Source organism: Dendrobates tinctorius, unplaced genomic scaffold (genome assembly GCF_039654945.1).
Source record: "Dendrobates tinctorius isolate UK_male_01 unplaced genomic scaffold, ASM3965494v1 ptg000020l, whole genome shotgun sequence".
NCBI classification, from domain to species: Eukaryota; Metazoa; Chordata; class Amphibia; order Anura; family Dendrobatidae; genus Dendrobates; species Dendrobates tinctorius.
Window position 1 is genome coordinate 15,276,624 of NW_027361688.1, and position 17,765 is coordinate 15,294,388.

The 17,765-nt window shown below is 44.4% G+C and overlaps 1 protein-coding gene across 1 annotated transcript in view; it reads left to right on the forward strand.

Annotated features, from left to right (window-relative positions):
* The window catches only part of VWF (von Willebrand factor), a 175,099-nt gene that overhangs the window by 120,254 nt on the left and 37,080 nt on the right, over positions 1-17,765 (forward strand). Inside the window, exons 38-40 of the mRNA XM_073567769.1 lie at positions 9,225-9,430; positions 9,856-9,958; positions 10,041-10,115. Coding sequence (XP_073423870.1) covers positions 9,225-9,430; positions 9,856-9,958; positions 10,041-10,115 — 384 coding nt within the window. The remainder of the gene's footprint in view (positions 1-9,224; positions 9,431-9,855; positions 9,959-10,040; positions 10,116-17,765) is intronic.

Consider the following 17,765-nt stretch of genomic DNA (forward strand, 5'->3'; position numbering starts at 1 on the left):
TTGTTATTACGAACCCTAGGAAGGGAACACTTAGGGCCCAAATCATCAAGTCCAGTCTTGATAAGGGGGGTGTGCTGGAGTCAGACACGACCGATTTATTAAGATGCGCACAGGTGCACCTCTTTCTACCTTACCACACATCTCACTCCAATTAGGGACTAGAGTAACTTGTCGTAACTTGTGGCGTAAGGTACAACTTATAATAAATTGGACGAGCTGTGGTGTCATGCCCTTGTTCCTATTTTGGCAAAACTGGTTGAAACTGGCGTGAAAACACCAAGGGTCTCAAGATTGCGCCAAAAATTGTGACTTATCAAGGAGCTTTATTCTGGATTTCTAGCGAAAACACTTTGATGAATTAGGGTCAAAATATTAATCTTTTAACACGAGATTGGTGGTAGGGTTTAACCCCTTCACCACTTTGGGATTTTCTGTTTTTGCATTTTCAGCTTTTGCTCCCCTCCTTACCAGAGCCATAACTTTTTTATTTTTCCATCGATATGGCCTTGGGAGGGCTTGTTGTTTGCGGGATGAAAAAAAATTCCAAGTGAGGTGAATTACCAAAAAAAAAGTGCAATTCCACAATTGTTTTACCCTGTTCCCTAAATGCTAAAACTGAATACAAACATGTATAGGTTCTTTTTTATTTAAGTTATTAAAAAAGAATAAAAAATGTGTAAAAAAAAAAAAAAAAAGTCTCCATTTTCCGAGACCCGTAGCATCTCAATTTTTCGTGATCTGGTGCTTATTTTTTGTACACCGATGGGTTGGTATGTCATTGCCGATATGCTCTGAGCTTCGCCCAGTGTTCGGCGTTCCCTTTTTTTCCCTTGTTCAAGTACAAAATATTATCAAATAAATAGTTTTGCTTCCTCCCCTGCCCAGGAACTGTGGAATGACCCAGTACACAGCAGGGGCACATTTATAAGATTATCTCAACACAGGAACATTTTTTTTTCTAAACACATCCAGTTGTGGAATTAATTATTATTCCAAGATCTATTGATTAAAATTTGTTCATGTGACAACTCCTTTTAGCATCCTTATTTTACCAACACTCAGGCTGCCTCTCATGGTGTAAGTCATTTTGTCAAGCAGGGCACGGGTTCCCAGAGCCTGTACCCATGATCTCGCAAATGGTTCTTGCACCTATGGCAAGGAGGCTGCACGGGATACTGTTCCCAAGTTTATTAATTGGGCATAGTTGTTTGGGCACTGTACGGTGGCAGTAATTGATGACTGGGAACGATATGGTACACCTCAAGTGAAAAGGGAAATATTCATAGAAAGTACCGAATAGATAATACAGCCTAAGCCCTGCCTTCTGTGTTCACAGATCTATTTTTTAGTGTAATAGCTGACATAAAAAAACATTTGGGCCACAAATGTGAAAGTGAAAGTGAAATATGCCAAGTACTGCCCTAACAGGGGAGTTGGAGGCCCAGATCTGCACAGTAGCCCACCGGGGAATTGCCCTGTTATCCTATGGGGCAGTCTGAGCCTTACTGCGTATCAGTTCCTTCAGACTGGATTCCAACAGGTTTTATAATGATGGGGGAATATATGATACTTTTGTCGCCTCTCACGCCCATCCCTTGTATTTTTTTGAAACATAAGGCACGATGTTGGGAACCAAATTTGCACCTCATTACCCATTAAAAATAGGTCTCTCTTATCTTGTAAATTAATAATTTTAGGTCCCCTCTAGTGATCATCAAATGTTCTCAGATAAGGTGTTATCTGAGCATGCTCGTTTGCTAACTGAGTGTCTTCACCGTGCTCGAAGAATATGTTCGAGTCCCCATGCCTGCTGATCAACAGCCGCAACACATGTAGGGCTTGCCTAACAAACAGGTAATCCCTACAAGTGTTGCAGCTGTTGAACAGTCATGAGACATGCAACCGCGGAAACTCGAACATAGTATTTGAGCAACCCGAAGACACACGAGCATGCTCGTATAATGCCTTATCTGAGCATGTTCACTCATCACTAGTGTCCTCTGACAACTGGAAAATCCCATAAACCCCCTACCGATTTCTATCACCTCATGCGATGCTATTGAATTCCCGCTTGTAGCCGTATTCACTCTTTCGCTGCACGTCTTTACCGGAGTCACCCATGCAACTACTGGAGGTTTTCTGCCTCTTTTACTGCTTTCAAATATGTGACTGAAGGGATAACAACGCCTGATGTCATTTATCTTCTTCGCGGAAGACTTGACCTCATCGCTGTAGGAATCCTCCTCGTCTCGTCACCGCGGCCATGTCACCGCACGCAGTTACGTCTTCTCACAATTCCCAAAACACAATTAAACTTGACACTATGGAAGTTTACGAGTCTTTTATGCTACTTCTCATTCCTTAAATGTCATGGGCCTTTCCGAATTTTGTGATTTTCTCAAAGATTTGCTGAAACTGAAATACGTCGTCACATATTTCACTATTTTATTTTCATACATGTAAAGTTTTTAAAAATCATAATATTTTTATCTTAGGCCTGTTTCACCAATCCGTTTTTCAGATCAGTTGTAATCCGCGAAAATGGCGGAATACGGATCTTTCGGCGGATTGACAGCAACGTGTGTCACCTGACCGTTGTATTTACGGATCCGGCGAAGGTTGAATTTTAAAGGTACCCGTGCCCGGAAAAGAGAGAGAGAGAGATAGAGAGAGAATTTTAGCGGCTGCTCCCAGGACAGCATTTCAGGGTTAAAACTGTTCCCGGCTTTCACCTTTCGGGCATGTGCAGGTAAAAATAGCGGACCGTCAACCAAAAAAAACACATTGCAGTGTCCGTCTGGTCCGCCCGGGAGCCGCTAAAATTCTCACGGATCCGTCAAATAACGGATCCAACGGACGACCATCAGTCAAAATCCGCCACTAATGCAAATCAATGGGGGGAAAAAAACGGATCCGCCCCTTTTTTGGCGGATCCGTTTTTTTTTAAGTAAAATTGGCGGATTTTGACTGATGACCAAAAACGGATGTGTGAAACAGGCCTTAAAAATCGCTTTACTACCTTTTGCTTTTTACTATCCCTTCAACATGGACCTATAGTAGCCACATAGGCTGTCTTCTCATTCCTACTGCTCAGTATGTGCCAGCTGTATATTCTTTGGAAGAGTACTGGAAGTCATGAGAGTTCTAGAACTCTGATATTTATTGATGGCTTATTCTTTGGGGGCTCAGTTGTTAAGACCCTTTAATACAGGTCCATCAGAATAGGCTAGGATGCAGTACCAGTCACAGTCACACATGCTTGAGAGTCACTGTGAACGTCTTGTACTTTTACGGTAAGTGCCTTCTCTACTTGCTCTACTGATCAGAAGGGATCCAAGAGTGGGTTCTCCACCCATCACAGAATGAAACATTAGCTTAAAAGGGTTTTCCTCAGCTGTGAATTTCTCTCCAGCCTCCTAGCTTGCTGCATGCTTGGGGCAGTGCGATTCTGATTGATAGGTCTTGCAAGGCGCATTGTTGCGCCAATAGACCAAACTGTGCCCTTTCCGATGTGGCAAGTAGAAGTGGTTTTATCTCTGCAGCATTGGAGAAATGCAGGGGCATGGAAAGTATCTTGACCAAGCAATCTGGTAAGTTGCAGAGCAGCACTTACAAGCTCTATAGCAAAGAGCTTGTAAGCGCCGTTGATAAATTGTAAAGCTGACTGGTAAATGAGGCAAAAAACAATAGGGTATAAAATCCCTCTCTTTTTTTAGAAGGATTTTTATAAGCACTTTGAAATGTTACCTATTTGTGAACATGAGACTATCCTTTTAAAGGGGTTATCTGGGACTTTTCTTGTGGTCTAAGCACTTAGAAGGTGCTTGATATTTGCCTGTTTTACCCTGCAAAAATCTCCCCCAGCTCAGAACAGCTCAGGACCGCTCCTGCCAGTGATTTTCTGCTTCCTGTGACGTCACGTCAACAGAGCAGTTCCATTACTTCTTCTATGCTCTGTTGATGGGATGTTAATGCCGATGACATGTTGATTGACAACAGGCTCAACCTGAAGCAGCTGGGAGACGGCTGTCCATCGACATGACATTGGCAGTGATGCCTCTGTGACCGAGTAGAGTGGAAAAGAAGGAACTGCTCTGTCGATGTGACAGTACAGGAAGAAGAATCACCGGCATCTGGGACTTCTTTTTTTTTCCTTTGGGGCTAAGCACTTATCAACAGGTATTTACTGTTTGCCTGTTCTGCCCTGCGACGGCCTCAGAACGCTCCTGCCGGTGACTCTCCTACTTCCTGTGACATCACGCCGACAGAGCAGTTCCGTTCCTTCTGCTCTGCTCTGTTGATTGGACGTTAGTTCTAATGACATATTGATTGACAGCAGGCTCAACCTTAAGCAGCTGGTAGCCGGCTGTCCATCAACACGACGTCGACAGTGAAGCCTCGGTGTCAGAGCAGAGCGGAAAAGAAGGAGCTGCTCTGTCGATTGACATTACTGGAAGGAGAATCACCGGCAGGAGCGGTTCATGATGCTCTGGGACAGGAAAGATTGACAAAGAGCAGAGCAGGTAGGTTAGAAACTACCTGTCGATAAGAGGCTTAGTCCGATAGAAAAACAAGACAAAAAATTAATGGATCACCCCTTTTGGGATAGTCTATCATTGTAAAATTCCTGAAATGTTTAAGATATTCCTTCGTCTTGTTGTAAACCATTACAAGATTTTGTGTATTCAACTGAAATGCCAACTATAAACATTACACAGGAAGTTGATACATATGAATTCTTACCAAAATTTTTTTTCAGCCCACAAAAATTTACAGCTGCACAAAATGTAAAGTTGATGTATATACTGTATGATTCCTCTGCACGAAGATAATTCTCCATGTAATTTTATACCGATCCAAAACCCCAACTCCACCCCTGGAAATGGATTCTCATATACATTTGCCTTGACGTAACCCAGTAACATCAATCATAAATATTTGCACAAAATCAAATGATCAAGCGAAGCCGCATAACGGGCGATATTTGGATTTTCCTAATTGGTAATTTTTTTCATTTAGTTTTTGCAAAAATTAGTTACAGTCACAAATTTGGGATGTTTTATGGCACGGATGTTCAAATGAATCGCACATGATGGTTCCTCTTTTATTTATGTAAAATGTGTCCTATTATTTAGCACGTCAGAGAAATAAGCTGGACGCACATGGCAAGGAAAATTTGCGTTTTAGGCTGATTAATTGCACGTGGTATTTGAAAGAAAAAACCTTCCCGGCTTACCGAAAGCGACAGGAATTTCAGATGAAAACGAAGCTAATTAAACATTTCAGCGCTTTGATTTTTCTCTGCTTGTGCATGTAAATGTAGAGGGGTTTTTTGTCTGATGCTACTACAATCATGTAACATACTAGGACAATACTTTTCTTTCGTTCTGGGCCTCTAGGTGTTTTAGTCATTTTATTTAATAACAATAAAAAAACAACTACTGCTGCAAAATACTGGACTGTGCAGCAGCAGTTGCCAAAAACAACACCCCCTTGATTGACGTCATTCAGAAATCCACATCGATTGGTTGAAGATTTTTTTTTTCCCAATTTTTCTACAGAGCTATCTTTTCTAATCCAGTTGTCCCTATTGAACCCCTTAGTGTTCCCACCAGCAATATCGCTTTTAGGGCCATTATACAGAATAATACTGCCAAAATACCCCCCCACACACCCACACTGAATGTGGCATCCCCACATTAACCTCCCACAGTTCACCCCACACACACAGTAGAATGACACCACACTGCCTCCAGCAGAGTATGATGTCCCCACGGTGCATATAATACCTCTATAGCATGGTGCCCCTAAAGTGACCCCTATAGTATCCCCACTCATACATTATCATGGACCCACACACAGTAAGATGGTCTGTCATTATGACAGTCCCGACTCAGCATGATGGCCTTCACAGCCCCCTACTTAGTATGAGGGCCCCATAACATATCACTCAGCATAAGTGGCCCCGAAGCCAATCACACAGTATGAGGACCACCAAAGCCCTCAACACAGAATAAGGACCCCCACTGCACACCACTCAGTATGAGGGCCCCCACAGCCCCCAACTCAGCATGGTGGGCAACCACAGTCCACAACTCAGTATTATGGGCCCTGCTGGGACTCCAAAATAATGGCCCACTCAGTATGAAGGGTAAAATTGAAAAATTCAATTGGATTTTTATTTGGTGGAGTGTATCTCACGTGTACCCCATTCTTCTGCTCATGTGAACCTCTCCTCAAGAACAATGTGGGTAAAAAATAAATTGGATGGGTTTTTTTAAGAGTCATTTGTTTCTGCCCTTATGGGGAAGAGCAAGTCCTTGGAAAAAAAGTATGATCGAGCATGAGATAGATCACCCTAGGGTAATTTGTTTTTAAAAAACATGATGAGTATCAACTCAATGGTAGCAGTACCCTTCTTCTCTCTTGACAAGCTGCATATAGCACCCCTAACACTTGTTGGCCACAGGTAGACACATGTAACATTAACATCTCCCAACAAAGTATTGCAAATCTTAGGATATGTATTAATTTCAATATGTAGGCATGAATATGCCCAACAACAAGACAGTACGTTATACGCCAAAGTTTATTATTAAAAAATTACATATACAGAGATAAATAAATCACAAATACATAAAAGCAAGGTTTTTCTACAGTATAGATAAACTGTAAACCAACAGAAAAAAACACTATGATAGTGTCATGATCCAGGCTGGATATGACAGGTTTTGAATAAGTAACCTTTTTTTTCCTTTGAGCTGGTTGCTTGGAGTTGGTTTTGCCCCCGGTGGTCATTGGGGTTATTGCACAGTGGTGTCTTTTGTTCTAGTTTGCCCCCGGTGGTGGTGAGCGTTATTGCATGGGAATCTCTAACAGGTGTGAGACTCTGGCTCCTAACTATAAAGGTGTGTCAGGTGTTCTCACTCACTGTTGGTGATATTGGTGTTTTCCAACCATCCTTGGTGAAGGAAGGAACTTGAGAAGAGTCCCGGGCAGCCCAGTCAGAATCCTGGAGTGGCAGCTATGGTGTCAGCGAGGAGTTGTTGAAAAGCTTGGAGGAGTGGCAGCTATGGTGTCAGTGTGGAGTTCTTGCAAAGCTTGGTGGAGTGGCAGCTATGGTGTCAGTGAGGAGTTCTTGCAAAGATTGGTGGAGTGACAGCTATGGTGAAAGCTGCACTCAGATGCTGGACTCTGTTGCTGGGAAGCTGCACTCAGATGCTGGATTCTGTTGCTGGAAGAGAGCTGCACTCAGATGCTGGACTCTGTTGCTGTAAAACTGAACTCAGATGCGGGACTCTGTTGCTGGAAAGCTGCACTCAGGTGTTGGATCCGGTTAGAGGAAAAGATGCACTCAGGTGTCGGACTCTGTTGCTTGGAGCATTAGCAACAGAACAAAGCTAAGTGGTGTTTCCCTGTTTGTCACTTTCCTCAATGTGTGTTTTAGTGCAGTGGTGGGATTAGTTTCTGCACCGTCCACTTCACTAGTAAGGGATTGGTTCAGGGCGAGCTAGGGATTTCAGGTATCCTGATTGGCGCCCGGTGCGGAACCGGCCTAGGGATCGTTAGGAGTGTAGAGACACTGACTCAGGGGAGTGCAAGAGGTCTCCACGTCCCCGTTTCCTATCGCAGGGCCACCATTGTAATTGTTTTCCTGGTTTTCCCTTTTATTCTGAAATTCGCCTGCCGGAGGCGGTGTATCCGGCTGCACGTTCTATTATTTAAATTCGCCCTGCTGGAGGCGGTGTATCCAGGGTCACGCGTGTCATATAAATTCGCCCTGCTGGAGGCGGTGTGTCCAGTCTCACGTGACCACAACAGATAGTAGACTTGACCTACAGTGCCTAATGTAATGAGGAATTAACCACACTTTCAAGATAACTCAGGCTGTCCAACAGAAATAAATAACAAATGGAGATTCAGTGGCGCTTGTGTATGAGGGTAATTCCAGCAGCAAACACTAAGACACCTGTCACAAGGGTGTCAAAGAAATAAGGTAAAATAACTAATAATATTAGTGTGCGCTTGGAACACTCAAAGAAGAGGGAAATCTAAATTGGGTGGTTATAGAAAAAGAAAAAAAAAAAAGTCAAAGTCAAATTGCAGCCTGTGAACGGCTGTGCAGAGAAGCCGCAATAGTAAATGCACAAGTCAGAGAGTGGTACCTGTAAAGATAATGCGATGCGAAGTCCTCACTCCAGTAAGCGGTGCAAGTTAAAATAGCGCTTTTTGCTCCAGCGCTTGGAAAAGGAGGGGGGGTTTGTACACTGGGGTATAGACGAGTTACAGGGCCTGCCCCGGCCGGTGGCAGCCTCCTGTCAGTGTACCTCCAGCTGTGGAGCAGACGTGAGCGGCCTCTCGTGCTCCCGGCGTCTGTGAGCCCATTGGTCCCCGTCGCAACCACCAGCAAGTGAAACTGACGTGGTCATGTGTTGACCCACATCACGAAGGTCCTGTATACCTAGAGCAGCTCACAGACGCCGGGAGCACGAGAGGCCGCTCACGTCTGCTCCACAGCTGGAGGTACACTGACAGGAGGCTGCCACCGGCCGGGGCAGGCCCTGTAACTCGTCTATACCCCAGTGTACAAACCCCCCCCTCCTTTTCCAAGCGCTGGAGCAAAAAGCGCTATTTTAACTTGCACCGCTTACTGGAGTGAGGACTTCGCATCGCATTATCTTTACAGGTACCGCTCTCTGACTTGTGCATTTACTATTGCGGCTTCTCTGCACAGCCGTTCACAGGCTGCAATTTGACTTTGACTTTTTTTTTTTTTTTTCTATAACCACCCAATTTAGATTTCCCTCTTCTTTGAGTGTTCCAAGCGCACACTAATATTATTAGAAATAAATAACAGTCAAAGTCACTCTTACATATGCGATTAGTTGGTATAGTGTAGCGTCCCCGCTGCCCCGACGCTCATTTCGTGTAACTTCCTCAGGAGACGTGTGACATGACATGCCCCCTGAGGAAGCTATGCGAAACGTGCATTGGGGTGGCGGCTATAATATACTCTGTTGTTGTTGGGATTTTTCATGCCTATGTATTGAAGCTAATACATGTTATTGTTGGAATTTTAGCCATTTTTAATTTTCTGTGCATCTGTGACGGGAATTCTCTATGTATACAAGAATCTTCAGAACTGTAGATATAATGATTGTACCAATAAACGTGGTACAGTGTGGTACCTGATCACTTATTTTTCTTCTCTTTCTCATTTGCAGCAATGGTCTGTCCCCATACCATGGCATATAGTCATTGTCATACAGGATGTGACAAGGACTGTAACGTGACACACAGCAAAACTATGTGTTTCGACCATCCAACAGAGGGTTGCTTCTGCCCCGACGGAGAGGTGATGTTTAACGGGAAATGTGTCTCGGAAAGTGTTTGTAGCCAGTGCACAGATGTTAATGGAGACCATCACAAGGTAACAAATATCCAGGATCGTCAGCATGAAGAGTAAAACCTAGTAGCTGCTTAAATGTATATTCCATGTATAAGGCCACAAGAGACCTTCGTCCACAGACTTCGGTAACCAATTTTTTGTGGGGTTCTTGGGATGGCAGATGAAGATAAAATTTTTTGAGTTGTGTTTGAGTTGATGTCAACTACATGAAAGGGTTATCTAGAGATAAAAGCTTACTTTTATTTTTTAAAGTCTCACACTTTTCCATGGGTGGTACCTGGTATGGCAAGTCAACCTGATTGCATCTTCTGGTGGCCTTACGGAGAGAACATTTTGAAAGCAAACTATCTCCTTTAAGGGACTTTGGGTCGTTAAAGATTTTAATAGTGCATTCGTGACTGTGACATTCATTCTGCTAGGATCAATATATATATTTTTTATTGTAGCATTTGGAAACTTGGATCCCCTTCCACGACCCCTGTAGTATCTGCATTTGCCTAGATGATAGACTCACCAACTGCTCCGTGAAGCCATGTCCTACAGTCAAACGTAATACCAAAGTCTTTTGAACATTTTGCAAATTTTTTTTGTTATTCAATGATGGAAAAAATATTGTTTTTTTTCTTTTTAGCTCCCACTTGTGACCCTTGCGAAATCCCAGCACTGAAACAAAGCTCTGATCGATGTTGCTCCGAGTATGAATGTGGTAGGTAATTAGATCCCAAGCTTGAAAAAGAAAAAAAAATATCTAAAAAGTAATTTCTATTGTAATAACAAAGGTATACACAGATGGAGCAAAGGGCTTCTGCTGGATCTGACCATTCACATGTGACAGGACCATCATCTGGTCATTACCAAACCCCTTTGGCTTGCTGATGATACTTATTATTGTTTGAGGTGACCTCTGCATGGTTTTTGTGGAGAACCCCTAAACATAAAGAATTTGTAATCTTTGAATCTCATCAGTAGAAAATTTATGGAGTGTGAAAAGACTTCTCCAGGTGGGGTAGCCAATAGAGAAAGTCTTTGTCTCTAATTCATCAAGAGTTCACCATGGTATTGAGGACGAGAAGTGCTGGGGTCAGACATACAAGTCTTAGTGAATCAGGAGTATCTGATGAGTGGTGAGCACCTTTGTGTGAACCTCGCCAATAAATCCTACTCCAGTCCCTGCTGGAGTAGGATTTGTAGTGTGGCACCCCTGAGGGTTCAGTCACCACAGAGGTACTGCACCTCCTCCTGAGGTGTAGTATCCCACTTCCCAGGTAACTAGACTCCAGCACCTGCACCCAGCACAGACACCTTAGAACAGCAGGGCAGCCTCTATGACCTCTGCTTGGTTCATGAAGGGTGCTGGGAGGTGGGTGGAGTTTAGTTTTGCACAAGAGAAGGGGAAAACTGATAGGAAGTCAGGATCAGTTCCCCAGAGGGGGAAGCAGTGAGAGGACGTGTATGCAGCAGCCTCCTTTAAGCTGGAGCTGCTGGAAAGGAAATGAGGAGAAGGATCAGTTCTCCAGAAGAAAGATAGGAAAGGACGGGACGTGAGGAGGAGAGAGCTGGGGACTGGGGCTAGAGCAGAGCCCTTCCCTAAGCTTAAGCGCCAAAGGCCAGGCGCCGGTATCCAAGGCTGTATGGATGCTAATGGCTCTAAGCAGAAACCGGAGGAATAGAAGTTGTGACCACTTTATTCCCACCTAAGACTCGACGACACAGTAGCAACGTGTGTGAGCTGGGACATGATTGTAAGGAGTCCCCAAAGTAGGCTACCTATCATGCGAGTGGAGTTCTAAGTAACAGCAAGAAAGAGGAACTTGAGTGTAATTCATAACTGCAAGTACTTCAGATTAACGCTAGTAAGGAGTCATCCAGTAAAGGAACATATGGAAGGGAGTGCTGGAGGGGTGTACTTCATCTACCTGGGAGTTGGCTGAGCCCCTCACCTGGAGGACACGGCACTGAAGCGGGCACCTGTGTATGCCATAAACGTGAGTAAAGCTTTGGTACTGCATTCAGCTGTGTCTCTGCCTTCTTCCTGCATCAACCTTTCAGCACTGCTACATCCCTTTGCCTAAACACTACACCATCTACATCAACATCTACTACCACTGCCTTGGGACTACAGCTCTGCCTGTGGAGAGCTATTACACCTCTGCTGCATCACACCATCTGTCCCAGAGGATCTGCACTGCAGCGCTGGTCGCCTCTGACCAGATACCACAGGTGGTGTCACGAACTTATCTACACATAAACTTTATTCAGCATCAATCTTCTTAATTTACATGGACACTCAGGGCCACGGACCGGGTCACTGCTACCGCGACACTTCCCCTTTAAGACACCGGCCCGGTACCGAGTATACCCACAGCCCTGGGGGTGATCCAGTAGCTCAACAAGCTCAGTCACCCATCATGAATGTGATAAGCGACGCTCAGGTCCCAAAAAAAAGTACTGTCCACTTTGTTGGAACTCTGTGAAAATGACGTGAAAATGCCAAAAATTGGAAAATTTTAGCACAGCCTCGAGTGGCACCAAAATGTTTTGACTTTTCAAAACTTTTTACAAACGCTTTGGGAAATTAGGCCCTGTATCTTTGTGATACGATCATGATTTTGTCAAAACTACAGTTTTGTCAGGGTCTAATTCAGAAGTATTTAAGCTTCATAAACCAAAACGAATTGCTCAGTAATTCACGTCTTTTAGACTTTGGGAAACATTTGGTGGCATCTGAATGCAGAAGGATAATCATTTGATCTCCATGAAATCTCTTACTCTGATAATGTATAATTTAGTCATTCTTTCCAACTTTGACAGAAGCATTTATGGCAGGAGTTAAAGTGTGGCCCTCTAAACATTTTCCCCCAAACCATGCACCCTTTCACAGGCAACGCCTTACTTCATGTCCCTTCTCGCCCCTTGAATGTATGATTGGACACCTCAGCTCTTTCTGATGACAGAGCATCCTGGTGGCATGCCCTAGAAAACCACTGTTTTTGTGGCGCTTAGGAGGATCACCAACTCTTCTGGGAGGTCTTACATTTTTACAGGAGCCACCTGGATACTGTAGGAGAGTTTGCGAGTAGAAATTTAGCAGATTTAAGTTGGAGAATAATTAGAATATTTATTGGGACCTATACACTTAAGTGGCAGGACCCTTGTTGGGAACCAGGTTTGCCCATCATTGCGTTTCATATTGGACCTTGGAAGCTTTGTAGATGCAACAAGAAAACCTAGCTGATGGCAGGTCAATGGTGATTGGTAGGCCTCAGGTGTGTTGGCCCTTTGACAGTAGTTTCACCTGTTGGTGGACATTTGTCATAATCATAGTTGTGGAACATGTTGGTATTTGGGAGTTTCTTTAGCGGGTTCATCATATTTTAAAGGAAGAAAATAGTCAAAAACATCCATCATTGACTTCCTTATTGAATCTGGTGAACCGCGGTGGTCTTTTTGGTAGCCAGAGTTAGGCACGTGATACAGATGTGTATGTGAATTTTGCAATGTGGAGATCCTAGATTTTCATGCCACAACACTATGGGCACTTAGAACTTGTACAGAGTATAGAGTCTATAGGCTTGAGACCTATATTCCCCTCCAAACACAATGGTATCTTAGTTTCTGGTCCATCTTTTAATATAGTAGGTGCTGTGAGGGGCAGTAAAATGTTAGTCAATTGCCTGAATTGACATTTTTGAGAGAGAAAAATTACCATTATTTACCTTTTTATTTTTGTCAGTTAAGTAGAATATTCTCTTTTTTTAAGTCTTAGTGTTCTCATACATCCCTCTAATTTTGGCTTCCTATGATTAAACTATTACGTTTTTACTTCCATTCTCAGGGATAAAACATTTTGTCTCGATCACTGGCCATAGTGGGTTAGGAAATATCATGTTTTTTTGGCAGATCTGAAGACGTAAACCTTAATATTCCAGTGGAAAATATTTTTGTCATTAGGACTGACTCAGTGTCTATCTTGTACGATGAATTCCAAGAATGACACGTCAATAGATGCAGAGAGCCAGGCACTAATTCATTTCAGATAAAGCAGGGCGATGTCAACGTGTGTGGCTTTTTGGTTTATATGGTTTTTTTTGTTACTGTACCTAGATATCACATCAACATGACATTCCCAACTCCCATAGGACAGGATTACAGGGAAGAACTTCTTACCTACCAAATATATAAGTAAGAATGAAGATGGCAATACGAAATCAAACTACATCAGTTTTGTAGTCTGTAGTCTGTTACCATGGAAACATACAGTCCTGTATAGAAGCTGTAAACACCAAATTATAGGGAATTCCTAAATAAAACTATTCTCAAAATTGCTTCATTTTTGATGAAAATAAATCATAAAAGTTTAGACGTAAGACATACTCTTAAAATCAAGGAAAAACAGGTAGAGATGAGCGGATCGGTTGGTGAAAAATTGAATTTGAATTGAAAGATCCTTCAGTTTCATGTGAATTTAAATATTTTCAGATTTGATACACTGTTCAGAAAAAAAAACTTGCACCATTTCCTACACTGTTGAAGAATCAGAACTGGCTAATGTCCTTTGCATGGCCACATAGGCCTCCCCATGAAGCCCTGCAGCTATGACATCATGATCTAGCAGATTATCATACCTTGTACAGCGGACGTCAGAACCTGGTAATCACAGATCAGCAGTTCCCAGTAGAGCAAGGTTTGTAAAGCAGAGTGTAAGTTCTCATGGTCAGTGGGGTCCGCTATCTCCTGTAGAGTGTAAGCTCTTATGGTCAGCGGGGTCCTCTCGCTCCTGTAGAGTATAACTTCTTATGGTCAGCGGGGTCCTCTCTCTCCTGTAGAGTGTAAGTTCTTATGGTCAGCGGGGTCCTGTCTCTCCTGTAGAGTGTAAGTTCTTATGGTCAGTGCGGTCCTCTCTCTCCTGTAGAGTGTAAGCTCTTATGGTCAGTGGGGTCCTCTCTCTCTCCTGAAGAATGTAAACTATTATGGTCAGTGGGGTCCTCTCTCTCCTGTAGAGTGTAACCTCTTATGGTCAGTGGGGTCCTCTCTCTCTCCTGTAGAATGTAAGCTCTTATGGTCAGTGGGGTCCTCTCTCTCCGGTAGAGTGTAAGCTCTGTCAGTCAGTGAGTTGCTCTCTCTCCTGTAGAGTGTAAGCTCTTATGGTCAGCAGGGTCCTCTCTCTCTCCTGTAGAGTGTAAGCTCTTATGGTCTGTGGGGTCCTCTCTCTCCTGTAGAGTGTAAGTTCTTATGGTCAGTGGGGTCCTCTCTCTCCTGTAGAGTGTAAGATCTTATGGTTAGTGGGGTACTCTCTTTCATGTAGAGTGTAAGCTCCTGTGGTCAGCGGGGTCCTCTCTCTCCTGTAGAGTGTAAGTTCTTATGGTCAGTGAGGTCCTCTCTCTCCTGTAGAGTGTAAGATCTTATGGTCAGTGGGGTCCTCTCTTTCATGTAGAGTGTAAGCTCCTGTGGTCAGCGGGGTCCTCTCTCTCCTGTAGAGTGTAAGATCTTATGGTCAGCAGGATTCTCTCTCTCCTGTACAGAGTAAGTTCTTATGGTCAGCGGGTCCTCTCTCTCACCTGTAGAGTGTAAGTTCTTATGGTCAGTTGGGTCCTCTTTCTCTCCTGTAGAGTGTAAGTTCTTATGGTCAGCAGGATCCTCTCTCTCTCCTGTAGAGTGTAAGCTCTTATGGTCAGTGGGGTCCTCTCTCTCTCCTGTAGAGTGTAAGTTCTTATGGTCAGCAGGATCCTCTCTCTACTGTACAGTGCAAGTTCTTATAGTCAGTGGGGTCCTCTCTTTCTCCTGTAGAGTGTAAGCTCTTATGGTAAGTGGGGTCCTCTCTCTCTCCTGTAGAGTGTAAGCTCTTATGGTCAGTGGGGTCCTCTCTCTCTCTCCTGTAGAGTGTAATCTCTTATGGTCAGCGGGGTCCTCTCTCTCTCCTGTAAAGTGTAAGTTCTTATGGTCAGTGGGGTCCTCTCTCTCTCCTGTAGAGTGTAAGTTCTTATGGTCAGTGGGGTCCTCTCTCTCTCCTGTAGAGTGTAAGTTCTTATGGTCAGCAGGATCCTCTCTCTCCTGTACAGTGCAAGTTCTTATAGTCAGTGGGGTCCTCTCTCTCTCCTGTAGAGTGTAAGCTCTTATGGTCAGTGGGGTCCTCTCTCTCTCCTGTAGAGTGTAAGCTCTTATGGTCAGTGGGGTCCTCTCTCTCTCTCCTGTAGAGTGTAATCTCTTATGGTCAGCAGGGTCCTCGCTCTCCTGTAGAATGTAAGGTCTTATGGTCAGTGGGGTCCTCTCTCTCTCCTGTAGAGTGTAAGCTCTTATGGTCAGTTGGGTACTCTCTCTCTCCTGTAGAGTGTAAGCTCTTATGGTCAGTAGGGTCCTCTCTCTCCTGTAGAGTGTAAGCTCTTATGGTCAGTGGGATCCTCTCACTTCTGTAGAGTGTAAGCTCTTATGGTCAGTGGGGTCCTCTCTCTCCTGTAAAGTGGAAGCTCTTATTTTCAGCAGGGTCCTCTCTTTCTCCTGTAGAGTGTAAGCTCTTATGGTTAGCGGGGTCCTCTCGCTCTCCTGTAGAGTGTCAGCTCTTATGGTCAGTGGGGTCCTCTCTCCTGTAGAGTGTAAGCTCTTATGGTCAGTGGGGTCCTCTCTCTCTCTCCTGTAGAGTGTAAGCTCTTATGGTCAGTGGGATCCTCTCTCTTCTGTAGAGTGTAAGCTCTTATGGTCAGTGGGGCCCTCTCTCTCTCTCCTGTAGAGTGTATGCTCTTAAGGTTAGCAGGGTCCTCTCTTTTTCCTGTAGAGTGTAAGCTCTTATGGTCAGTGGGGTCCTCTCTCTCTCCTGTAGAGTGTAAACTGTTATGGTCATTGGGGTCCTCTCTCTCCTATAAAGTATAAGCTCTGATTGTCAGCGGGGTCCTCTCTTTCTCCTGTAGAGTGTAAGCTCTTATGGTCAGTGGGGTCCTCTCTCTCCTGTAGAGTGTAAGCTCTTATGGTCAGTGAGGGCCTCTCTCTCCTGTAGAGTGTAAGCTCTTAAGGTCAGTGGGGTCCTCTCTCTCTCTTGTAGAGTGTAAGCTCTTACGGTCAGTGGGGTCCTCTCTCTCTCCTGTAGAGTGTAAGCGCTTATGGTCAATGAGGTTCTCTCTCTCCTGTAGAGTGTAAACTCTTATGGCCAATGGGGTCCTCTCTCTCTCTCATGTAGAGTGTAAGCTCTTATGGTCAGTGGGATCCTCTGTCTCTCCTGTAGAGTGTAAGCTCTTATGGTCAGTGCAGTCCTCTCTCTCCTGTGGAGTGTAAGCTCTTATGGTCAGTAGGGTCCTCTCTCTCTCTCCTGTAGAGTGTAATCTCTTATGGTTAGCGGGGTCCTCTCGCTCTCCTGTAGAGTGTCAGCTCTTATGGTCAGTGGGGTCCTCTCTCTCTTCTGTAGAGTGTAAGCTCTTATGGTCAGTGGGGTCCTCTCTCTCCTGTAGTGTGTAAGCTCTTATGGTCAGTGGGATCCTCTCTCTTCTGTAGAGTGTAGGCTCTTATGGTCAGTGGGGTCCTCTCTCTCTCCTGTAGAGTGTAAGCTTTTATGGTCAGTGGAGTCCTCTCTCTCTCCTGTAAAGTGTAAGATGCTATGGTCAGTGGGGTCCTCTCTCTCCTATAAAGTGGAAGCTCTTATTTTCAGCAGGGTCCTCTCTTTCTCCTGTAGAGTGTAAGCTCTTATGGTTAGCGGGGTCCTCTCGCTCTCCTGTAGAGTGTCAGCTCTTATGGTCAGTGGGGTCCTCTCTCTCTCCTGTACAGTGTAAGTTCTTATGGTCAGTGGGATCCTCTCTTTCTCCTGTAGAGCGTAAGCTCTTATTGTTAGCGGGGTCCTCTCTCTCTCTCCTTTAGAGTGTAAGCTCTTATGGTTAGCGGGGTCCTCTCTCTCTCCTGTAGAGTGTAAGCTCTTATGGTCAGTGGGGTCCTGTCTCTCCTGTAGAGTGTAAGCTCTTATGGTCAGTGGAGTCCTCTCTCTCTCCTGTAGAGTGTAAGCTCTTATGGTCAGCGGGGTCCTCTCTCTCCTGTAGAGTGTCAGCTCTTATGGTCAGTGAGGTTCTCTCTCTCCTGTAGAGTGTAAGCTCTTATGGTCAATGGGGTCCTCTCTCTCTCTCATGTAGAGTGTAAGCTCTTATGGTCAGTGGGGTCCTCTGTCTCTCCTGTAGAGTGTAAGCTCTTAAGGTCAGCGGGGTCCTCTCTCTCTCTCCTGTAGAATGTAAGCTCTTATGGTCAACGGGGTCCTCTCTCTCCTGTAGAGTGTAAGCTCTTATGGTCAGCGGGGTCCTCTCTCTCCTGTAGAGTGTAAGCTCTTATGGTCAGTGGGATCCTCTCTCTTCTGTAGAGTGTAAGCTCTTATGGTCAGTGGGATCCT